The 25959-nt window shown below is 45.0% G+C and overlaps 1 protein-coding gene across 4 annotated transcripts in view; it reads right to left on the reverse strand.

Moving 5' to 3' along the window:
* Positions 1-4673: 4673 nt before the first annotated feature.
* The window catches only part of RBFA (ribosome binding factor A), a 374647-nt gene continuing 353361 nt past the window's right edge, over positions 4674-25959 (reverse strand). For 2 of the 4 annotated variants that reach the window (XM_069620577.1, XM_069620578.1), the window contains 2 exons: positions 17892-17968; positions 4674-6307 (listed from right to left, as the gene is read on the reverse strand). In XM_069620577.1, coding sequence (XP_069476678.1) covers positions 5911-6307; positions 17892-17968 — 474 coding nt within the window. In that variant the 3' untranslated portion in view covers positions 4674-5910. The remainder of the gene's footprint in view (positions 6308-17891; positions 17969-25959) is intronic. The other 2 variants (XM_069620579.1, XM_069620576.1) reach the window with 1 other exon arrangement.

Below are 25959 nucleotides of genomic sequence, written 5' to 3' on the forward strand. Positions count from 1 at the left end.
AAGGACGTGCTTAATCAGGCGGTCGCTGAATAATGGTGCGGAATGTCGTTGACGTGTAAACCTGGAGATGGCGGCCAGGTGTACTTTTATCGACGACACCGATAAGCCCTTTTGAGCTAAGAACAGCAAGTATGGAAGGAGCTGTTCCGGCGTAATCGACTGCGGAACCAACCCTGGTTGATCCCCACACCACTGACAGAAACTCCTCCATTTGTACGAGTATGAAGTGTTTGTGGAAGGTGCTCTTGCCGCTTGCAGAATACGACGACACTCCTCCGGAATCGTTAGCTGGCCAAATTCGGCGAAGTCAGGAGCCAGGCCGTCAACTTGAGGCTGTCCGGGTCGTGATGCCAAACGATACCCTCCTGTCGAGACAGAAGGTTGGGGATCTTCCCGAACCTCATTGGCTCCGCCGCCGCTAAGTGCAGCAGGTCTGAAAACCACACCTGTCTGGCCCAATACGAGGCCACCAGAATCACCCGACATGGGTACTTGAGGATCCATTGCAACGTCCTCCGGATAAGAGGAAATGGAGGGAATGCGTACAGGAATTTGTTCGTCCATGGGAAGGAGAACGCATCCCCCAGTGAGCCCTGCTGAGGCCATCTGCTTGCATACTGCGGGCATTTCCTGTTGTCCTTCGTCGCGAACAGATCGATGGAAGGATGTCCCCACTTCTTGAATACATGTTGTAGTTGCTGGTCGTTCAGCACCCATTCGTGAACTTCGTTCATTTCCCTGCTGAGGGCATCTGCCTCCACATTTCTCACACCTGGCAGGTGGAACGCCAAGATTAGCATGTTGTGTTGCAGGGCCCAATGCCAGATTTTCTGTGCCTCCGTCGACAGGGACCTGGAACGTGTTCCTCCTTGTTTCCTTAAGTAAAACATTGTAGTCGTGTTGTCCGTCATGACACGCACCACAGAGTCTCTCAGTTGAGGAAGAAAAGATTTTAGAGCCCACCGCACTGCTCTCAGTTCTAGCAGGTTGATATGCAGGGAGGACTCTTGTAACGACCACCGGCCTTGTACCTGTAACGTATCCAGATGAGCTCCCCATCCGCTCAGCGACGCATCCGTCACCACCGTCTTCTGGAACTCCGGTTCCACCCAGGCATTCCTTTCGTTAGATGAGTAGAAACTCTCCACCAACAGAGTGCTTGTACCAGTTGTTCGTCGATGACCAGTCTGTCGGACCAGCGACCTTGGCTCTGCGCCCAACAGTCCGCTAGGAACTCCTGGCAAGGCCTCATAAACAGACGGCAGTTGTTTATCAACGGAATGCAGGATGACATGGTCCCTAGCAGGGACATGTATTTGCGCACCGACACCCTGGTACCGCATCTCCATTCCGACGCCTTGCTTTGTAGCTTCTGTATTCTTTCGCTGGATGGTCTTACAAGGCTTGTGTGCGTATGAAACTCCGCTCCTAGAAAGACCAAGGTCCTCGAAGGCTCTACGGAGGACTTGCTGAAGTTTATCGCAAAGCCCAGTTCCTGTAAGAGGGACATCGTGGCCCCCCGACTGTTTCGTGTTTGTTCCATGGACGAGCCTCTGACCAGCCAGTCGTCTAGATAGGGATAGACATGGTGACCGTCCTTCCTTAAATGGGCCGCTATGGGGGCCAAGCACTTGGTGAACGTCCTGGGGGAGGACTTGAGACCAAACGGGAGGACCTTGAACTGAAAATGCTTTCGCCCGACGACGAACCTTAAATATCTCCTGTGTCGTGGACGTATTGGGATATGAAAATATGCGTCCTGAAGGTCTAGCGACGACAGATAATCCATGGGTTGCACTGACCTGATAACCTCCTGGAGCTTTAGCATTTTGAATTTTGAGCTCTTTAGCCATTTGTTGAGTACCCTCAGGTCGAGAATGGGCCTCCATTTTCCATTTGGCTTCTTGACGACGAAGAACCGGGAATAAACCCCTTGTCCTTCCTGTGCCACAGGAACCCGTTCTACCGCTCCTTTTTGTAGCATAAGCACCACCTCTTGTCTTAGAACTCGAAGGTGGGGCTGGGCCGAAAACACTGGCGGGAGACTTGGAGGCTTGTTTTTGAATTGCAGCGCATGACCCATGCGACTCGTGTCCAGAACCCATCGATCTGTGGTGATGCATTTCCATTGGTCGATATGATGAGAGACTCGACCCCCCAGGACGTTCCGAAGGCCGTCATTGGTTGCTGGTTTGCTTGTCCTTCGTCGACGAGGGACCCGAGCCGCGTCGTCTGGAGGCTTGATAATCTCTGCCTCTACGTGCCGACTGGGATGCCCGTCTGTAACCTTGTGAGGAGTATGAGGGCCTGTTAAATCCACGGTCCCTAGAGGCTCCAAAGCGGGAGTTTCCGGAAGCACCCCTGAAGGGGCGAAAAGAGCGAAAACTTCTACCTGTCTGGAGGGCGCCAAGAGACCTAGCGGTATCCGTGTCGTCTTTCATCCCCTTCAAGGCTTCATCTACCTTGTCTCCAAACAGATGTTCTCCTTCACATGGCATGTCTAGGACTTTGTACTGGACTTCAGGTCTAAAAGTAGTACACTTGAGCCACGCTTGTCGACGAAGTACTACGCCATGATTGATTTGTTTGAACCCAGACTCTGCTAGGTCCACCGCAATATTAATTGCATGGTTCGAGGCCTCCTCGCCATCCCGTACTAGCAACATGGCTGCTTTTCGATGTTCTTCCGGCAGATGTTCTAGGATAGGGGCTATTTTATGCCACATCTCTCTATCGTAACGTGATACAATCGCCAAGGAGTTGGCTGCTCTTACCGTCGTGGCGCCGACTGAGAGCACCTTTTTCCCCAAAGGCGTCCTGCCTCCTTGCCTCGCTTTCTGGTGGGGTTGAACGTTTTTGCTGTACTCTGGCCTTCCTAGCCGCTGCCGCCGATGCCACAGAGTCTGACAGTGGCTGTGATGTTAGACATTTTGGAGTGGACTCCGGAGCTTTAAACTTTTTCTCAATACGCCCCTTAATAGCCCGTTCCGAGAACGGATGATGCATCGTCTTGAGGCCTTCTTGCCATACGTGGTCCAGGATTGGGATGGCAAATACCGATTTCCTCCTTTGACCCATGTGATCAAAAAGAAAGCAATCTTTCTTTTGCTCCTCAGGAATTAAGCCGAACTCGGAACACGCTTTTCCCATCATTGCATGGAAGGCTCCCACATCATCCGGAGGAGATGGTTGTGCCTGGCTCCTCGTAGACTCTACCTCTACATCCGAATTCCATGTTGGGTCTCTCGACGGTGACAGGGAGATGTCCGACCCTGAGTCACCTCGTATAGAATCGGACTCTGATAGCTCACCCTCCTCCTGCGCTCGAGGACGATCCTTCACCACCTGGGAGGCCGATGGGCTTTTGGTCGTCGAGCGAGCTGCTTGAGCTTGTTCGTCGACGGAAGGTGCAGAAAATATCGACGATGAAGTGCCAGGCTGAGGGATCTGCGTATCCAGACGCTGCAGGAGCTTCTGAAGTGTATTAAGCACATCCAGAGACAAAACCGTCTGGGGGGTCAGCAACGTCGAGGATAGAGGGACCACACCCCCACTCGCACTCGTCGTCGACGTATTGGAAGGCCGTAGGCCCAAGTCCGACGGCTGCATAACCATGCCACATTCTCCTTCCACCGACACCCCCGACAAGGCCGTGTCTGGCTGCAGTAGGACCTCAGGGGGGGCCGGGTCACAAACCTCTGGCTCCCAGGCCATAGATTGAGTCACCGTCGACGAAGGAATCCCCACCGCTGCTGCCTGAATAGTAATAGGCATCGTCAGCGACACCGGGGTCGACGAGCAAGTAGCCGGCACCGAGCCTTTAGACTTCGTAGCTGATTTCGTTGCCGACTTCCCTGCTGAAGCGTCTCGACTCACGGAAGACCTAGGACGGTCCCCTGAGGAGGATTTTGATGCCGCTTGCCTCTCCGTCTTAGAGGATGAGGAGGAGGAGGACTTTTTGTGTGATGAGGAAGACCCAGCATGCTTCCCCGTATGCTTGTCCGCAGGGCATTTTTCGACAGGCCGCACCTTCTTCGAGGGAGGTCTGACTTGCTCCTGGAGGCCGTGGAGCCAACTTCTGATGCCGGATAGGCACCCGCTCCGTCGTTAAGCCAGTCGACCAGCCTTCTTTTCCGGTCTTTAAGGGTTTTTTGGGAGAAACCCTGGCATATCTCGCATGTATCCGCCGTGTGGTGCGGGTGGAGACAGTAGATACAATCCATGTGGGCATCACCTTCATAGACTTTTTTGAGTCCACATGTCGCACAAGGACGAAATAAAGCTTTTCCGGACATATTTTTTCCAGAATGCAACGTCGCCGAAGCGAAAATACAACCTAATTTCGATTAGCAGTAACCACGAGGATCCCACTACTTTGAAAGACGGTTGAAATCTGAGGGAGCGCGGGGGCGGGTCCTGTATTTATATCAAGGCGTCCTGACGGCGCGGGCACGCATGATACAAAACGAGGTGGATAGGACGCATAAGCGTCGAAAAAGTTTTCCTACGGGAAAGGGTCTATATAATGTACCGGGGATTCCCAGCCTGACGACGGGGAATATTCTAATCATGTGAATCCATGAAAGATCCAACGCTGGAGAAGGCCGTATTCATCACATGGGAAGGTTACAAACAACATTACTAAGGCCAACGAGCCTTTGGGACCTCTGTCCTACTGTTTTTGCTTCAAAGTCTTTATTGAAAAATCACCACCAGTTAACAGTACATTCTTCAATGGGGTTTTCAATAGCCCATCGTTCATTATTCCACCACATCTCAGTTTACATGATCAAGTCATTTATGTAATTAAACCTTTTTTAGAAAATCTACTTCCTCTTTTGACCTCACAATCCATCGCACCCTCCAATAAGGTTGATTGTTGTCAAATGTAGAGTGTACAGATCATCATTTACCCATCCAACCATGGTCATTTCCTCTTCCTGTCATACCATGGTGATCTTCAATCATTTGGATACTGTAGGAGTTCAGTACAGTTTCTCAGCCATGCACAGCCACACCACCTTCCCTTCTTTCATTAGCACAGCATTTTTATATTCTACTATGCCACTTATATGCGATCAAATCTTCCATAACTTGGCCCTCTTCCTCGATTTCCAGACCATAGCAGGTTTCCCTTTGGCCAAACACTAAAGAGTTGAAATCAAGGTACACATTTCAGTCTCGGCCAGCTTTAAATTTGTAAAACAAAATTCTATGTGGCGCTTCCACCCACTTGCATATGTTTATAAAGGCTTTGTCTCTTCATTCAACCAACTCTGCACTGTTTGTACAGTGCCCACATGGTCAACAATAACTGTGGAATAGTGGGTGAGTTTAAGAATTTAGGAGAAAAATGCATGTGCCAAGAGCATATGAGGCACGGTCTACACATGGCCTTAATTGGATTATAAGAAACTCTATGAACATTCACAAGAGCTTTTGTGAGAATAATTTGATGGGTATCAATGAGTTACATCAAAGAAAATGATGTATGTATTTGCGCAGCTGTTAGAACACAAAAGGTGAACCATTTTTTAGAAAATAAAATGTGTACTTGTGGTTCACACAAGTAGGCACTAATTTACAAGAGAAAACAGAAGGCAACAACTCTTTAAGAAGGTGGATTATGCACCAACAGAATGGGAGGCACTGATGCTAGAACCGTTAGGCATATGAACTGACATTATAAGAGAGAGAGTGTAAAAGTACATTTGAAACAGTGACAACATGAGAAGGGTGTAGGAGAAAGGAAAAACAATCATTACATGGTCAATGTTGGACTATTGTTTTATAACATCCGAGTAAGTGAAGTATGGCACAACCTAGATGTGGCTAGTGTAGCACAAATATATTGTTGTAATGGCTAAGACCCTTCTCTTTTCCTGAACAGTGTGGTGTAATACTTCAACTCTATTTGTTGCTTCTGCTTTTTTGTTCTTCTGGGGGAATGTCCTGTTCCTCTGCTTCGAGCTCATCTAGTTCTTCATGCAGTTCATCTTCCAAAGCATGTTCGGTGGATAAGACGTTGTCCAATTCATCATCACTATATTTATCCAGCAAATACTTCTGCGGCGTGATATCATCCTCATAAATTGAATTCTTTCTTTCCTTCATCTTCCTTTGCAGGACCTTTTGCTTTCGGAGTTCAGCCAACTGCTCTGTAAGCTCTTTGCTCACTGGTTCGAGCTCCATTTGCGGGCTTCTTTTTTTGTACTCCGTTATCTGCTTATTGAGTTCTTCATGGTCAATTCCAAACAAATTTGACAATTTAGATGAAGATGTTGCTGGGGCAGCGGAATCATCACTACTGGGGGGACAGAAAGAAAAACTGTTGGCAACGTAGTGCTTTTTAATTTTTCAGAAATTGATTTTGTGCTTAACATTGAGGGTGTCAAATAAGGCACTTCTTCCAGGTCATGAAGGTGTGGTTCAGGTAAATAACATTCCACTGCACAAGAACTTAAGTTTCTTTTTCAGTTCTAAACTTAATCATTAAACATTTTCACAGAGAAGGGACAAAAAATGGTGACTGTATAAAACACATACGAATTTAATTAAAATATCAAACCAAGAAGTATAGTTATCAAAAGTTCAGCACAGAAGAAAACAAGTTAATAAAAGGAATGCTGATCGCAAAACGTTTTGCTACACAAACCGGAAAAGCTGGGACATCAGCAAGCCGGCAAATAAGAACCTAAAAAGGCCTTTGCTCTGAGCAAGTTCATAACGTCACAAGTTAAAATCTCAATGGAACCGTAATTGCATAGATAATGATGCCAGATAAGGTTTGAGACTTTCCAATTCTATGTCATAACATTGTCAGTAAACAGACTGACAAATACACATGTAGTCGGTTGGGCTCGGCATGACCATTTTGATCCACTGCCGGATTCAGCAGACACCAGTCGGGGAGTCCTTGCATATGTGCAAGAAACCCTGCTTACGTGGCCTTTCACTGTAAGCATGTAATTAATCCTCATCCTGGATTTCTATTGGCAGCCTCCTTTGCAAACACTGAGCCTTCCCTTCTGACATTAGTTTTGAAAGATTGTGTCTGGTTTTTGCTGCCACTGCAAAACTTCTCTTTTATATTAAAAATCACAGGGAAAGCAATGCATTTTTGGCACAAAAAAACAGAATTTACCATTGTTACAGAGCAGAGGGCATGGGTCCTTTCATACAGGGAGAGGGAATGTGATGATCGGATGTTATAGGGGAAGGTGGAAACAAACCAGGGACCATTGAGGTTTTAAGGCACTCGCAGTCGATTGAATACTACTTGCGCTAGGATTTTGGAATAGTGTGGTAAAAGAGACCGGGGGAAAGTTGGCAAGACAGTTAGGATCTATACCAGGTTTCTTAAGGCGACAGATGGCAGTAGCTGTCTTATAGGACGAGGGAAAAGTGGCATTGTCAAGAAAGGAGTTGAGGAGGAAAGTAAGATGTGGAGCAACACTGGGAGCTATGTGCTTCACAATGTGCACGGATTGTTGGTCAGTGGGGGCACAGGAAGGGATAGCCTTGAGGAGTAGGACAATCTCACCAGGGTTGGTGGGAGAAAAGGAAGAAATAGAAGTGGGAGAGGAGTGGGGGGAGAACAGTGAGCAGGAGGAGGGGATAGATGATAATTAGCAAGGGTATTGTGAATGGCAGAAATTGAAGATGCAAAGTAGAGATCAAGATCATTTGCAGGTAGAGGAGATGGAGGTGCGATAATTGTGTTGAGATTTTATGAGCAAGAGATAGAAGCCACGTTTGGCAGTCAAGAGAAGAGGAATAGTTTTGAAGAGCAGTGAGATAGAGTTGGAGATCAGAGGCGTGTCTTGTCCTTTGCCAAGTGCGAAGCATTTTCTGCATTGTTGTTTTCAGGGAGAGAATGCGTGGTGTAATCCAGGGCAGTGGAGGGGAGGATTTAAGAGCGAGCGTAGTAAGAGTGTAGTGAGAGGAAAAAGAAGCATAAAGAGCAGTGTTAAAGTTGGGGATGGCTTCTTCAGTGGATGGAAAGGAGAGTTCAGCGTGGGAGAGGCCATAAAGGTAGTCAGGGAGTTTGGAGAACGTGCACTTAGTAATAGTTGTAGTAGATGGAGAGCGAGGAAGGACTGGAGATGGCAAAGGGCGTGTCAGAGAGTTGAGAGGAGATAGGAATAAGGTAAAGTGAGTTTCCATTGGAACAGGTAGACACAAGAGTGGCTGGTTAAAGAGAAGAGAGTTAAAGCCAGGATAGAGCAGCAGAGAGAGAGGGGAGGTTGAAGTCACCATTGACAATGAGATGGTGATCAGGAGGGAGAGAGTTACTTGACTCTCTCCCTCCTGATCACCATCTCATTGGGGGATGTGATCGAAGATCTGACCTACCGGACCAGGTTGCCAGTAAAGAGAGAATTTGTATGCCACAGGGGGTAGTGATTGTGAAGATAGTGTATTAAAATAAAGGAGAATTAGCAGAAGATAGTAGGAAAGACAGGAAGTTTGGAGGATAAAAACAAATACACCACCACCCCTGGCAGTGGTGCAGGGAGATTGAGTGATGGTGTAGGCAGGGTCATGAAGGGCAGAAAGGGTTGCAGAGTCAGGGGGGAGAGATCCAGGTTTCAGTAAGGCTAATGAGGCCGAGAAGGAGAAAGGAGGAAGTCAGAGGTAAGGGAGGTTTATTGCAGACAGACTGTGCATTCCAAAAAAACAATAGAGTGTGAGATGTAGAAGCATAGCAACGTTGAGTTTGAGAAATGCAGCAGCGCTGGGGGTAGATGTGAGAAGACTATGTGTTATGGAAGTTAGGAACTATGCCAAGTATACATGGGTGTTCAAAGGAGTCTTTGAATACTTTAGGGGTTTTATCTAGTGATATAAAAACAGGCCTCATCAATGAATTTCAGTCCCATGATATTTAATTACATATAGTGTTTGCCTATGTAATGTTACATACATAAATGCAGGGCACACAGACTATTGTGCAAGACAAAGCAATAGCATTTATTTGGGAAAAACAAAGCTATTTAACAGCTTATACATACAATATAGAGGACTGCACCGCTAGATATAGAAGGTATGTGAATATGTAAGAATAAAATAAACAGAAAACAATAGCCCAGGCACCACTTAAGCTCATTGTCCCTTAGTCACTGGGGCTACAAAGTACTGAGTAAGCATGGTGAAAAATGGAGACTGTGCTCGGCTCCATAACCTTCGACTTTTTATGACAGCTTTACCAGACTCATGATATTCATGTAGCTAGATGGTTTTTACTTCAAGCTAGCTGCAAATTGCCTGGTGGGCTGGCAGAGTTGTGTGTGAGATTTCAAGGCTCTAAGATGCTGGGTTCAATGTAGTTTTAGGAGGCGGGTGGGTGGAAATGCCTTCTTAGGCTATAAATGCCAAATTAGCTACGGAGGCAGTAGAAGGAGGCGAGATGTAGCGCATATGGCACCCAGCCTCCGGATAGAGGAAGCTGTGTGTAGCTGGAGACAAAGGAGAACTAGCAAGGCAGACGCCTCGAACGAATTGGGAGCCTTGCGCACAGAGAACGAGACGATTCCCACCACCACCCAAATTAAATCAGAGTTTAACACTGATGTGGATGGCTATTATTCAACAGTTGGCAGGGAGTAAGGATAAGATAAAGTTCATCAACAGACTGGAAAAGCAGTCTGCCTGAGATGCTTTTGAAAATATTCTGTGAAGAACTTGTCAAGATTTTATAATTGACTTGCCCATCAACCTTTGGATTTCTGAACTGCCAGGCGCTATTCCTGCTGCGGCAAGAATATATATATATATATATATATATATATATATATATACATACACACACACACACACACACATATATATATATATATATATATTTTTTTTTTAAAAAACATTATTATTTTATAACAACACACCAAACATTACAAAACTTGGGACATCCGCATACAGTTCAACATCATAATGTTACAAGCTGAGTTCTTAAGTCCCGCTCCCTCCCACCCCCCCCAACTTGAGCCAATTTATCCCTGTCATCAGCCTGTGATTCTTCAGGCGGGTTTGCCGTCTCGTTATCTGTCTCAACATCACTGTGATCGGACTGAGGTGGGCCTTTCATGGTGGCTACTAGCTGTCTCCATTCAATTAGGGGCCCTACCTTCTCCTCCCCTCCTTTACATACCATTTCAAACCAGACTGTCGTTTCTGCTTCTGCCCATTTCAGGAGGTCAGACCACCACAGCTCTATCCTTGGTCTCTGGGCCACTTTCCAGCCCATTGCTATCCTTCGTTTGGCCAGGATATATGCTAAGTCTTTCATTTTGCTTATGTGCCTTGAATTACGTGGCCTAGGGAAACCCCCCCCCCCCAACATGCATGCCCAAGCCGACTCCACCTCCATAGCGATGCCGCATCCTGCTAGGCGTGTCTTTAATTCTGACAAAAACCTTCCCACCTCCGGGCAGGCCCAAAACATGTGTAGCAGCCCGGCCTCCACCTCCCCGCACCTAGGGCATTTCTGAGCCGCCTGACCACCAAACCTGGTGATCTTACTGGGGGTGAGGAATGCTCTATCCGTGACATACAGTTGAATTTGTTGGAGCCTAGTGTTCCGAGAACCTTTTTTATGATATCTCTGGGCCCTTTCCCAGAGCCCATCTAACATGGGTTCCCCCACCTCTTCTTCCCACATTTGTCTCAGTTGAGTCAATTCCTTCCCCACCTTGGTCCCCAGCAGCTCATATATACGAGTCCCTCATGCCCGCCCTCCGAAACATCATATATCATCTCCATAGTGGCATCTGGTTGCGCTGTGAGCACCGCCGGTGGCCACCTTGCTCGCACCCTTTTCAACATTCTAATGTAGGTTAAATACTGTCCAGCAGTCGAGATTCTGCCATCTCGTCATCAGACAGCCACCTCGCTACATACTGTAGCTGCCCTGCCAGGTAATACAGTTCAAAGTTCGGCAAGTTTATCCCCCCCGGTCACGAGTTCTGCGGCAAGACTATTGTAAACCAAGCCCGTGGCCGCCCTCCACTGGAAGACTTTGTAGGCCCCTTCTTATAAGGTGGACGCCCCCCGGACACCGGAGTACCAGACCCAAAAAAGGGAAGGGCAGAAAAAAGCAGATGGGGGAAAATGTAGCAAGGGGAGCGAGCGTGGGAAACTATTAGGTATAGAGAGCTAGGACTGAGTGGGAGGGGCAGAGACAAGAGTCTGATAAAGGAGGGAGGCCCTCTTTGATGCACCTGTGGAAAATTGGTGAACCCTCGCTTCTATACTGGGAGTATTGGATGCGCTGTGTCTAAACTATATGTTACACTAAATTTTGTCCATCTTTCAGAAGCACCAGAGCTGAGATACCAGGTGTATCCATAGAGAAACATCCTGAAGGGACCAAAAAGGAATTTCTGAGAGTGAAGATCACCACCCTGGAGGCCACACTCCGCTTACCAGCACAGAAGATATGTACGATAAATTGAAAAGTGAAGCGCTTTTGACCAATGGACAGTCATCTCTGAGGGAGCTAGCTGGGGTGACTGGCCTAGGTTCTTCATATTTCCAAGCCACTTCCATTATCTGCCACTGCTAAGAAGGAAAATATCACACTTACACAGGAAAGTCTCCAATTCGCAAATGGTACTGCATTCACTGGAAGCCAGGATAGAGTTGGTATGGTGGCTCAAACACATGGAAACTCGCAAAAACTATTGTCATGAATCTCTCTTCCTAAAACTCTGACAGCGATTCATTTACTGAAATATTGTATTCTACTATACCAGCAATCCCCCTATGGACTACTATGTTGAATGGGGAGTTACCTACCGTTGCCGGCACCTACCAAATCCCGGAAATTCTGTGATATCGGGTGCAGGTAACGATAAGTCTGTTTGCCGGCCTCCCGCGAAACTACTGGCAGATTACTGGCAAAAACTGTAATGAGTGCCAATGTCACGCAAACAAGAAGGAAAGAACAAGTAGTTCTTTTGCGATTTTGGAGCTTTTTCTGCAGCTTGAAAATGTTTCTGACCCAAACCAGTGTCAGGAGACTTCTATATGAAGATAGCCTTTACTTTTGGGATTTGTGCATTGCAAGACAGCTTTCATATTGGTGAACAGGTCCATTTGTGGGAAACTGCTTCAGGCAAAGATGGCCCCTACCATGTTGGGGATTTTGCATCCATTATATCAAGGTAACAAGGGTGAGCAGGATAGGTCACGAAGGGATATTTCAAGATAATTAAGGTGGTTGGGGCAAGGGAGGGGTACTTGAACCTATAGCATTGAAGTTGCTAATTATTTATCAAAATTACTTTCCATTTAAACTAGTGCAGACATATTATAAATTGGCAAGCAAAAGTAATTCTCGTTGATAATGCCATTTTGGTGGCTTGGATCGGGAATTCAATAAGGCCGCCCTTGGACAAATCAGAAGATTAATGTTGGATGAAGGGACTTAAAATTAGTTGAACTACAGTAAAGTGAATGCTTATGTGCAGAAGGAAAAACGTTATAGTTCGTGCTCTGACGCAGTTTCATGAGCCGTGGTTCACCTGCTGCAAACCTCCAATACATAAAATCTGCATTCAATTGTGCAAGGCAGTTAGTTGGAGGTCTTTTGAAATTGCATACAAAGTTGGGGTCAATTACAGCACACCCATCTCTGTCCGGCAGGTAAACAGCAGTCCTTTTTCCGAAAGTCAATGATGGGTATATTTAAAATACCAACTGCATTTGATTTTATTTTATTTATAAAGCGCAGAAACCAGACCCATGGGCAACCGGGCGCATACTCTTAAACATTTTACAATAAACAGCAGTTACACAGTAAGTTACAAAATATAAGTGGGAGATATAAGTGGGAGATAATTCTCTTTTTTTGTTTGTATGTACCTATTTAAAGCATATAAACCGTACAATGAACCATTCGAAATTTTTTACAATTTAAAAGGAAAGAAAAAATGAAACAAGCCTCCCGGGCCCCTCCTTCACAGTAATGGTCAACAAACAATAACCTCACTTTGGCCGTTTCATCGTGAAAATAAAGGTACATTGGAAGCATAGATTACAGCTCCATGAATCTTTCCCAGATATGTTCTAATGTAATGGGTTATTTATAATGCGCTTAATACGCAGAGGTTTCTAAGCACGGGACCCGGGAATCGAACTTGTGTTGCGCCATGTCGTCTTGTTTCCAAGACGAGTGCGTAGCCCCCGAGCTATCCACTCGAGACATAAGGAAATGTTTGTAAAGGTTGAATTTCTTATTCCTATAAATAACCCTCTCCATTGCAGACATTTGCTGTAATTCTTTTACCAAAGTAGAGCCAGAAGGCACCTGCTCACCCTTCCAAACCTGCAGTATAATTTTCTTTGCAGAGAACGATGCCTTGAAAAACCAACATCTATGCAGTTATGACAGATCAGCTATCAAATCCTCCTCCCCCAAGACAATGCTTGCAAAATCATAATCCACATCAAGCATCAGTACATTGTTCCAGAATTCCCTTAAACTGCTACACTCCCACATCATATGCTCAAACGATCCGACTCTCTGCGTTTGCTTCTCCAACATGCTTCTGACTCTAGCAAGCCCGCTCATAGAGTTTCTGTGGTGTACAGTACACTTTGCTCAAAATTTTTATCTGACTCGCCCTTTCTCCCAAGTGTTGATGTCAAGGTCATATTCCTGCACAGGTTTAGCCTGCTCACACTCATTTCTGAGTCTAATACTTCTAACCATTTATCGTGTAGCTTCCCATTAGTCTCTTTGTATTTTGCCAGATGTTTCTAGACCTTTAAAGCAAAGTGTCCTTGAATTCTCGCAGCAACTCAGCCCAGTCTTTGTACTCTTAATTCTTTCTTGAGGGCGAAGTCTGCTCTCTGAATGTGTTCTGTCATTTATACAGCCAGAGTTGACCAATATTAAGTTATCAGCACGCCTAGTTGATATGTTAAAAATTGTAGGAAACCGCGATACTAGGAGCAAGATTACCCAATCAGATGCTCAGTGCTGTGACAAATCCCAGAATGTCGAACTTGCTTCCCTAAGGGGAGAATCTTTCCATGAGACCCGGCAGGTGAGGCTGCAACCCAATAGTCTCCCTGTGGGTGGTACTCGTGGGTGGATCTAATGGGAAGGCCCCCCCATGCCCCGGTGGGACTGCGGACGGCAATTTTAGGAGAACACGGTACACTCAAAATACATCCACTCCTCCCTCAGTATCATACCCTACACCGAACCCTATAGTACCCCAAACCTCCATATATTCCTGTAGAGTAGAAGACTTAGCCACCACAGACAGTATGGAGACAAGGAAGAGTAGGGACTACCTATGTGAAGCAGGTACAAACACTGGGACGAAGATGATCACAAGAAACCCACTTGGAAGTAAAACCACTAATGCTGAGATGAGAAGGAGGTGCGCAGCAATACAGAGTACTCCGTAGTACCAACTTGAGTGGGCCAGACAATGGAAGACCAGTCAAAAAAATGCAGAGAATAAAAAGGGAAGAAGGACTTGGTTGGGGGCAGTGCCTCCCTGAAGAAACAGCAAGTCAGATGAACGTTCTGCTTGGAGTATGGAAGAGAACATTAACTGGGACGTAAGAGGTGCTGCCAAGACATCCCTAGACAACAGAGCAAGAGAGCAAGTCATGTGACCGCCGGCATGGAGAAAGTCTCCGGATGCTCAGCATCCTTGGCTGCGGAGCCACTGCACGATGTGCAGACCCTGCGAGCGAAGGCGACCACAGGGGAGCGAACGAAACAGCAGAAGGACCCCCGGCTCATACTGGAGACCCAACGAGAAGTTGGAAGGTGCAAGGGACGGTGGAGAAGGCACGGAAAGCCAGAGAAACAGGGTCTGGAACCCATATGAGAACCAGGAAGGCCCGGGGAGCCAGAGAAACAGGGTCAGGTAGGTGTATGAAACCCAGACAGGTCCGGGAAGCCCACGAAGGGTCTGGAACCCACTATTCAGAGAGGATGATGCCACTGAATTTCTCCTTCGTCACGTTAGGGAACCAGACCTGTTACACTAAGCAGTCCAAGGGAAGAGCCATACCCACTAACATTGCGATTTGTGCAAGGCAAAGAGAAACCAGGGGAAGGGAGTCAATCCCCCCTGGTGTTTGCAAACACTGATAGGAAACCAAGAGAATGGAGGCACTCTCTTGGTGATCAGGATTAAAGTTGAAACTTTTGCTTTATTTGGGAATATTGACTTTTTACTTGCTAAACTGGAACTTTGTGTGCTATACTTGAAAAGAACTATACGCTGGGATAAGGAGTGTCTCTCCCTCAAGAAGTCCTGAGAGACTGAAGGCATGATATTCCACTATGCAGAAGAAAGGATGGCATGATATTCCACTCTGCAGAAGAAAGGGCCCAATCTTCTGCGTTAAAAAGTCTCAGCAGACCCTTTTGGTGTTTAGTTAGAAGTGTAAGGGATGGAAATAGGTGTGACACAGGACGATAAACTTTTGATTTCCGACTTCCTGACACAACCTAAGTTTAAGTTGAGGCAGGGACACCACTTCTTCGTAATGGGGCAAGATAGGGTTTTTCTTCACTTTCATTGAAAATAAAAAAAAGTCTATATCTCTCCTGTGTCAAGTCTCCTACTTCCACACCCTTGCAAGTGCCCATAGTAGTAATACATATGCTGAAAAAAAAGACTCCTTTTGACACAAAGCACACATACAGACCCCGATTTGCAGGCAGGGAGTGCAGCAAGCCCTGCAACTCCCAACATGGGAATACTAATTACCTTGGGCCTATGTTTTCATCTTCCGGTGTAGCCTGGTGAAGCCATTTACCAGATGACCATTAATAAATTAGAGTGTGTATTTAGCATGGACCAACCCAGTCAAATTTGTATGTAAAGGAGGAATATAATTTCACCTAAAATAGGCAAACATTTATCAGTCAATTGCAATTTCCTGTAGTAGGATTTGTTTTCATCCTCCTCTCCTGCCCCCCTCCCCAAACCTCCTGCACAGAGTGCTATACAATATTTATCAAGATTCTAGAAAGTTGGGTCTGCTGGAGGAGCGGTCTACCTTAACAGCTGGAGGAGTCAGGCAGCCAACAAGAAAAATGTTGGGTTAACACGTCATTCATAATATCCTGGCATCTGATTTAAGTGTATGTTGCTGCAATGATTCCAGAATGAAATGAATATTAGAAATAGAACAAATGTAACAGATGCAAAGAGTACATCAAGCGTGTGCTGTTGGCAGGGTTTTCTTTTCATCCGATTTGATATTAGGCAATTTGCTTTAGATTTACAAAAGTAAAGCAAGCAGCTTAAAGAAAAAAGGTGAAAAGTAAATGCAAGAATCTGACTAACCCCGTTACTTTAACTATTCGTGTACATAGGGTTGAGTCTCCATTCTGGGAGATGGCTGAAGGGTATACACGCATTTCGTCGAAGTATTTTTCATCGTGGGACTTTTCATCGCCGACCCTTTCATCGCCAACATTTTTATTTTTTAGGGGGGAGTGTTTGTGAGGGTTGGGGTATGATTATTGAAGTAAGGCGGGGGTTTGGGGTGGTGCAGCCCCCATAAATAAATAAAAAAATGTTGGCGATGAAAGGGTCGGCGATGAAAAGTTCCACGATGAAATTTCGTTCGGCGAAATAACGTAGAACCCGCTGAAAACCTATCTACATGCAATTTACCTTTAAGTCTTATTGAATCAGGCTTACAGCTTAGTGTTGGACCCACTCTGTCCCCCAACCTGATGTCTTCAACATCCTGCTACTATTGCTATGCGTGGTCCTCTTCTACCCGGCATAGTATAGCTTGTGCTAATCAATACATTTGACTTTGAGAAGAACAGCTGGCAATCCCAGAAACATGTCTCTAGTTCCACTCTAGAATACTACTCTTAATTCCGAAACATATCTGATTTAAAAAGAAGACTGAAATGTGGAAACTTACCATGTCTCAAACTGCCTATTGGTTTGACCACCAGCTTACAGAAAGGGCTGCATTAATCTCAAGTATGTCCAAAGAACTTGGCGATTGTTATGGATGAGAGATAGAATCAGCCTGCAGGTTTGTGAGTTTTTATAACCACAGCTTTTTACCTGCCCTACAATACAGACAAATCCGTTAGGGACCTTGCATTCCTCGAACATCACTCGCTTAAGTGAGTGCCAGTGTCAGCTCCTATTCCATCATCTACAGCTGCTCAGATGTATTTTCCCATTCCTCTTCTTCTCAGAGAAACTGCCTTTAACAACCGGACCTCCCCTGCTTTGACTGCCACAATAGTCTGTTCCTGGCCTCCAATAGACCAACCACAACACTACCAGTTCAAAATGCAGCAGTAGAAGTCAATGAGAAAACATCCCCCCAGCCCTTTGTATGCGTTACCAGTCAACAAAAGAAGCCTCCATCATAGACAAAGTACTACAAAGAGATAATCTGGACATTCTTCCACAATGTGACGCTACCACAAATCCCGCCAGATGGCTTCATTCAGAGGTTGTCAATCTTTGTGCATAGAGCTTTCTGTTTCTCAGATTGAAGCTGTGGAACTCACTCAATACTTCCATGGAATAACCCTAATCCAACTAGGAACAATATGAAGACATGGTGCGTCTAGAAGTGATATATTTATCCTTTAACTTCTATAACTTCCCTGCTAGCCATCTTGCTTGCATGCTTCAAGGTCTCTTGTTGCATTTGGCACATTACAAGAATGAAAACAAACATTTTCAGTGTAGCTTGGGGGAATACACCAGTACACACCCAGATTATGTGGCATGTTTTAACTGCAAAGGAGATACTGGTCTCCAAAACAAAGTATGAAACCCCTGAGAGGGTTTGCAATGTCCAACTCAACGTGTGGGCTCCCAGATGATAAAGCTGGCACAGTTAATGCACCAACAGTACTAGCAAAGAACAACCTGAAATCACTTTGACTTGGTATCGGATCATCATTCACATCTGGTCCAAAATCGGCAATTGCCAATAACTTTTCAATCTGAAACAAATAAACATAAAATCAGTCAAACAAGTAATAACATTTTAACAAAGCAATTTACAAATAATATTTCTAAAACACTACATTTTGTAAGAGAAAGTACAATTTGAGTTTATAAAAAAGAAAAAAAAAGAAGTCCATGTAAATAAATGTGTTTTGATACCACCAAGGAAAGTTTGCATACCCAGAGTTTTTGCCTTGCTCTTTGGTGACGTGACGATATCTTTTGACTCTCCGTCACAACAGATTTTTTTTCTCCCATCTGCACCCTCTTTATTCAATCACCACATCACTAAGGTTGCCGGGCACAATAATTCTTGAAAACAGTCTATATTAACATCTTTGTGTAATTATTTCATTTAAGGAAAAACAATTAAAAAAAAACATTCTACCCAGTTTACCTCCTAAGTGATGGCGAAGAATGTTCAAAATCAGTTAACACTACATCACCAAAGGAAAGCTTAAAGACTTCCAATTTGCCTGTGCACCCTCTGGCACAACCGAGAGATCAAGAGACGACATGTAACCATATCCAAAGTTCACAATTTACTATCAAAACAAACAGGGGTTCTAATTGACCGAGGGGTTTCCACAACTCAATTCAGCTTTCTCCAGGACCTAAACTAGGTCTGGATTATTTGTGATAAACAGTCACACTGTCGTTTATAGTGTCCCTCATTTCTTTATTGGCTTTCTTTGTGTCTTTCTAAGTTGTTTCTAGATTTGTCAGATTGTCATTTTAGTCCTCCAGAACTTGAAGAATAACCGACGCTACGACACACCTAGTTAGCTTGGTTGACGTAATGGTGGTCAGGTATCTGATGCGAGACATAAGGCTTCCCTTCCTGTCAGTGACAGATATACTTGCCTATCTGGTCTTCCATCTTCTAATATAGTCCAAGGGCTCTCCACCTCTCAAGGATTCCTCCTTGGACAGATGTTCTGGGGTCTCACACTTGGCCCCGTCCTTTAACTCCTTCCACTACTGTTTTTTCCACCTCTTCTCTCTCTAATGTTTCCTTTTCTTCCTCTCTTATGTTCTTTTCCTTCCTCCCAGTTTCCCTTCCTTTCCTCCCTCTTTCACTTCTTTCTCTTCTACTTTGTTTTCCTCCTTTGCACCTACCTGACTGGCTGCCACACTTCTTCCCCTTCCTCTCCTTTCTCCACCGCCTGCGCTCTGCGCTCCCTTCTCTCGCTCTTCTCCACAGCCTAGGTTCCGGTCACTCACTCTTCACAACCTCTGCTCCCCCTCCCCATCACCTCTGCTCCTCCCCCCTCTCTTCTTTTCTTCGGCTCCTATCACTCTCCTCTCCGCACTCCTCTGTGAATGCCACATTCTACTCTGCACCTCTAACTCTGCACACCGACTCCTAACTCCTACAATAGCGGATAACTATCTCTTCCTTTTATCCTCCAAATGGCAGTTAAATGCTTAAATTGTAGAAAGGCTTCACTGATGAGGAAATAAATTAAAGCAGGGCTTTGTGATTGGCTTATTGATAAAAAATAACTACAAATTTTGCAAGAGCACTTGGTTTGGGGGGGCTGTCTGCACTGTGGCTTCGAGCACAGAGTCTGGTTGCCATCTTGGGAACACTTGGCGTCTTTCCCACCATCTGGGCACCATGGTGCAAGGACAGTCGCTGTATGTTTTGTGATTGTTGGAGTAACCTGCCTGGCGTGACCATTGTCTCAAATGCATTGCATTAAGTGGAGTTTACAGTTGCGCTTGTTTGCAGTGTCATTCCAAACTTCCGCTGCACAGTCTTTTCCCCTCTATGGAATGGAACACTGTAGTGCGAGATTGGCAGTGGGGGCCAGCAAATTTGGTTCCTGCTGTGCTTTATCTTTTCAACACTGCTTATTCCACTTGGACCATAATGTATTGGGCACACCTTCTGCTTCTGGGATGATCCAAGACTGGACAACAGCACAGGTCCCCACCCAGGGTGACAAACTACCTCCATTAGCCCAGCTCCAAACTTCGCTTACTGGGCACCAGCGCCCACAGGCTCCACTCTGGAGCTCTAGTATTCAATCAACCAACCTATTTTGAAGGCTCAGGTTTTCAAAGTAAACACACTGGACCACCAGGCAAGAGCATCAATTGTTGTAGAGAGGCGGGGGTTGAGCCAGGCAGAAGCATGTCCTGTGGTGGGCCACAGCTTGATCCCAATAGCCAACTGCAAGTCTTTCAATTGCAGTAACTTTCCTGGAACTCAACCCTCAACCCTACGGCTGGCACATGACGAGCACCAGATTTGCCTCCAATATAACCTTGATAAAGGATTTAAAGTGTACCTTTTCCAATTACAAGATCTCCAAAGAGTCCTTTCTCGTTACTTTTCATCACATCATTCTCGGGTTTGTAATGGGTAATGTATATGCCTGCTGCATTCCTGGGGTAGGTTGAAGTTTCCTAGCTTCCCTCTCCAGAATCCCTGATACTGCGTCACTGGGGTCCCCCATAGGAGGCACGGAAAGGGCCAAATTTAATGTTGATGGGGCTGACATCTGAATGCATCATCCCTGGAAGTGGACATGCTATTTTCCTTGGGCTATTTAGTTCAACAAAAACAGCTAAGAGCCAATATTTGTCAGTTTTTTAAATTTTGGGAATTTTATAAGGTCAGCGCTTGATGGTATGTGTTTACTCTAAAACTCACAGTTATCTAAGTAACAGATTGAATGATAAACGAACAGAAACATACATGTTTTAACAAACAATGTATAGTTTCATTGTACAAGCAATTCATTTACATTGCTTGATCTTTGAGTCATCATAGGCTTCCAACTGGATCAACTAGGCAGCTATATCTACTAGATTGTATTTGAGCATGTCTGACCAACCTCTGCATCCTAGAGACTGCAAGACCATAGCACTAGATCAACCTGGGGAATGTGGGGTGGGTGTACAGGTCGGCCACATTAGTGGCAATTGGACCAGCCTGATATAACAGGAAATTGAGAGACTGAGTTGTCGTACAACTTGAGCAAGCAATAGCAACTAATGCATGCCACCACTGGTGTGGTGAGCATACCCCACAGAACAGTTGGCCCATAACTGCTGTACAAGCGTGTTCAGACAAGAAGGACAACATCCTGGCATATGCAGCCTGCATTGCCATGTGGTAGTCTGGTCTAAGGCCACTTCACCCACTCCACCCTGCTCTAGGCATTGGTGGGTTAAGGTGGAAGCTATGGCGCCATGCTGCTTTCGTTCTGTTTTATGCAAGACCTTATGGGGGCCTCCTTGGAAGGTACTCTCAAGTCATGATGGTGCCAGGCAGGTGGGAGTTCATTTCTGGAGGAAACTATATTCACAATTGGCAAAACAGTCAAACTCACTACGGGCCAATTTCACCAGAGCAAGCACACAATGTCGAACGAGCAAACCCACACACCCAATTAGGCCACCCTACCAATTGGGTGTCCTCATGCAAATCGATTCTCATCTCTATTGAGCTCCCAGCAAAGCAGGGAGTGGAAAAAATACTGAGTTGTATTATCTTTACTGTCTCAAGTGCCTATGGCATAAAACTTAATAAAAAAGATGGTTAAAAAAAAGGTTCTAGTCCCCACCATGAGTATTTGCTATTCAAATAGATTTCGCAATACGTGTGCATTTCTGGAGATCATGTGTACATTTGTGGTGTAACTGGTAGCAGTAGGTTTTACTTGAGCACGTGCGCAGAAAATGTTCAATGATCATGGGGGTTATTCTGAGGTAAGTACGCTCGCTTCTCGGCCCCTTCCCTTCCCCACCCCACTTTCCCTCATCTCAATCTCTCCCACTCCTACACCACTTAGCGTGCACTGCCTGGTCCCTAGCCAGCGCTGGGAACACTAGTGCTCCCGGCGCATCCTCGGCGCGGCAATGGCCACCATTGCCACCATGGAAAGGGACAACGGGCTACGTGTAGCTCCCTTCTCCCCAATTCATGGCGGCCATCTTGTTTCCAATTTTGTTTTTACTTTGAGTAATGCCATGTGTTCCGTTTTTCAACTAAATAAAAATAAATAAATAAAATAGTATCCCAGTGCAACGTGCCATGCTACTAATAACAATATAGCCCTTGCAGGGGCGGCATTACCAGGGCAGTTAATGCCTTAATGCCCCGGGCCATTGTTAAAGCCCTCTTTTCGCTTGGGCATCTAACTGGCCTGGGGCATTCCTTGGCCCAGTAATGCCTCCCCACTAGGGTTATATTGCTTAAGTTATATCCCCTCCACATTATCTATTCGTATTCCCCTCTGCACGTTCTGAACACTCACAAGGCATAGTAGGTTCGTCTTCCCCTCCCCATTGTCTCTTCTTATTTTGTTTTACTTAATTATTTAATGTTGTTGTAATCACATTGTCTTTCATCCTCTGTCCCCTCCCTGTTGCCCTGTGGGCACTGTAAAACAGTATTTGCTTCCTATATATGCGCCTAACAAGTGAACAATAAATAAATAAGTCTAACATTAGATCATCCTGAGCTTCTCTCCATATCATAGCCTTTCTCAGCCAAGGTTTTAGATTCAGATGCCCATCCCTTTTACTGAGCTTGGCAACCTCATTTTTGCCGGCATCTACTCTTTCCCTAACAAACCTCATATGCCCAGCAAGTTCTTGTGGTTTTGCTCACACACCACCTGTTTAGGTCAATAATTTACAATGGCTCTCTTTAAGATCATTAAATATATCTTTAAGTGTAATCTGCTCCTCTACATGTGACGGGGCGTGTTGCCGATCCAGCTTCCATTTTCTCAGATTGGTATGCCAAATGGTGCGGTTCAACTCAAATATATGGGATACATTACTCACCGTAATCGTATTTCTGATGCTTGTATCTGCTTAGATTCACATGCTGTGCATAGGCCGACATCTAGTGGAAGCTGCGGAGTATTACAGTTTGTTTTTCGAAAGTCGAAAATGGGCGTCGACACAGGCGTGCCAGTAATACTATCCCTAGTGTGACGTCCACTGTACCCAAGATCCCTCACGCGTGTAGGATCCTCAGATTGTATTTTTTCTGACATGAGGAAGCATGAGGAGTAGCGTGAGTACAGATAATCCAAGCAGATAGACAGAAAGGTAAGACTACAAGCAATCATGCGCCTTCTCTCGGAGGGGAGGAAGGGTGGGTCGCATGTGAATCTAAGCAGATACAAGCATCAGAAATACGATTACGGTGAGTAATGTATCCCTTCTGAGGCTTGTGGAATCTGCTTAGATCACATGCTGTGCATAGATTAGCGGGTACACAAAATGGGGACTGACCCAAACGTGGTACAGCTAATGATGGGGTCACCAATATTCACATAACAAGGGTTTCAAAAGCCGTAAAGACTAAATTTGAAAATTTATGAAATGATTTTAAATGGTATCCAGCAGGATATCCTACTTATTCCAACTTGGAACAACCCAAGGTCACCATAAGAAGCATAGAGCAACATCATTTTACACAAAGAAAAACGTATTTTCTTTCTGACTTATTTATTTCACAAAAAAGAGAGAGTGTGTTTAACAAATACATAAAATTCATTGCTTTCAACAAAGACATACAATTATAATTTAAGCAAAATGTAAGTGCAATTACGGTTTAAGCAAAATCTGAGTGCATTTTATGAAAGTCCGCCAATTGGTCTAGGCAAAATATAAATGCACTTGTGAGCAATATACAGGTCTGCCAACGTCCACTTTTCACTTGGTATATGAAGAGAAAAGAAAGAAAGAAAAAGGTCTCAAAGAGAATAAATCAATAAGCAATTGGGAACAGAATTTATGTTCCATTCGACATTGAGACCGTTAGGACGTTTCGGCGGGCCACCTGTGAGGCCACTGGTGTTGGAAAACCGCCTTCCTCGGGGCAAAGTAAGTAGTGAAATTCCCTACGGGGAAGCAGACAAAATACTCCATCACATAAAGAAATGTATAGTTTGTACAAAAAAATCAATTGTATTACAACAAAAACATAATATCGCATGCTGTATGCTTCTCAAACGGAAATCATGGGTTGACAAGTTTAAATTAAAAAAACCATAATTTCTTTAAGGCTGATCAGTGATTTAAGTTAAGACTACTAATTTAAACTGCCTAGAAGGGGAACCTTACCCTAAATGAATGAGGGGGAAAACTTCAAAGGCAGGAGGTCAAGACGTCAAACAAGACCCTGGTGCAGAGCATGAGCAGGAGTGACTGAAGCAGGACACTGAAGTAAAGATAACATTAAAGAAATTATGAAAACAGGGGAGAAGTATATCTTTCAGTGAATCTGGAAAATACAGAATCTATGAAATGTAGTCATAACGAGATAAAGAGTGAAAAAAGAGAGAGCACAGAAAGAGAAATTACCTGAGTCTCTAAAAGATGTTATGTGCTCTTCTGCAATTATCGCGTACGGATCTTAAATTAATAGAACCCGATGATCATAAACATTCTTCAGAGTGGAGGAAATGATACCCTGTGATGAAGCAACATTGGTATCAAAATGGATGTTGCGGTAACGAATACCTACCGGGGGGAAGAAAAGCAAAGAGGTGCCTAAAGGTCACAAGATTGCACAAATATCAAAACCAGAGTATTATGCAAGATATAAAACATATAAAACAGTGAATGAGGCTTCTTAGCGGAGTAGGAAGTGAAGCAGAAGTATACTTACCAATAGTTTGAGAATGAATCAAACGTAGCTCACGGTGTCAGTGAAGATCTGACAACAGTGAAAGAGATAGAATAGGGACTGAGTAAATAGCCGGCAGCGTGATGACGCGCGTTCCGGCTGCCGAATAGAAAACCTCGATCGGCTGTTACGTCTACGCACTGCATCCTCCGACTCGTGGGTGGATGCGTGTGACGTATCCTATTTCTCTATGATCTAGAGAGGAACAAGTGGGAGGTGAACTGACACACCTTCCCCGTGATTGAAGCATAAAACATATCCAATCACAGCGCGGCCCCTAAGCACACACCCCTAGAGGGGGGTGTATGAGGGCCGTTGAACTCGCCATACAAAGCCGTATATAAGCGGAGCCGCGTTTCGTCACTAACATGTGACTCTGTGAGAGGAATTATACTGTGGCATTATGGTAGATATTAGAATGGTGGAATAAATTCCTCATTTAATCCCCTAGTATGTGTACCCAATCGGAAGATCCACCGGGCCTCTCTATCTAACAAACATTTCTGTATGTTGGTAGAGTTTTGAACTGCTTCCAAGACCCACCATACTATATTGTTTGGTGAGTGTTTCAAAGTAAGGTAATGGTTAACTAAGGGCGCCGTGACAATTTTGCATCTTATGCGTGATCGATGTTCAGCAATTCGGACATGTACCGCTCTGCTGGTTTGTCCAACGTATCTTAGTCCACAAGGACATTCAATGCAGTATACAACGTTCTTAGTTTTGCAATTGGTGAGATTAGGTAAAGTCCAAATTCGTTCATTTATTCTGAAATCTCTCATTTTTTTAGTGAAACTGCAAGCACTACAGGAGCCACAAGGGTAATGACCCTTGACTGAACGTAAATCCCAAAGGCCAGTTCTGGGAGTAGTGTTACGAAAACGAGAATGGATCAATTTATCACGAATATTTGGAGCCCTTTTGAATGCAAAACGCGGCGGGGGCTCCTCGGGAAGGTCCAGTCTCACAATATCCCAATGTTTTAGGATAATTTTCTTGACTTCAAAGGCTTTGATTCCATGTGTTAGAACACAAGTCATGTTTTCAGCCTCTGATTGTGGAGTTTTATTGGTAAGCAGAAGGGCACGATCTGTAAAAAGTGCGCGTTTCCGAGATCTTTTAATGAGAGATCTGGGATAGCCTCTGTCCCGAAATCTAATGTCTAACTCATCTGCTTGTTGGTTAAAGTCGTAAAGGTCAGTGCAGTTTCTTCTAATTCGTAGATACTGCCCATACGGGAGATTGTCCTTGAGATGCCGAGGGTGGTCGCTCGTGTAGTGTAGCAGAGTGTTCCTTGCACTAGGTTTCCTATGTAAGCAACATTTA

The sequence above is a fragment of the Ambystoma mexicanum genome, chromosome 5q, assembly GCF_040938575.1.
Source record: "Ambystoma mexicanum isolate Mex_15411 chromosome 5q, UKY_AmexF1_1, whole genome shotgun sequence".
Classification (NCBI taxonomy): Eukaryota; Metazoa; Chordata; class Amphibia; order Caudata; family Ambystomatidae; genus Ambystoma; species Ambystoma mexicanum.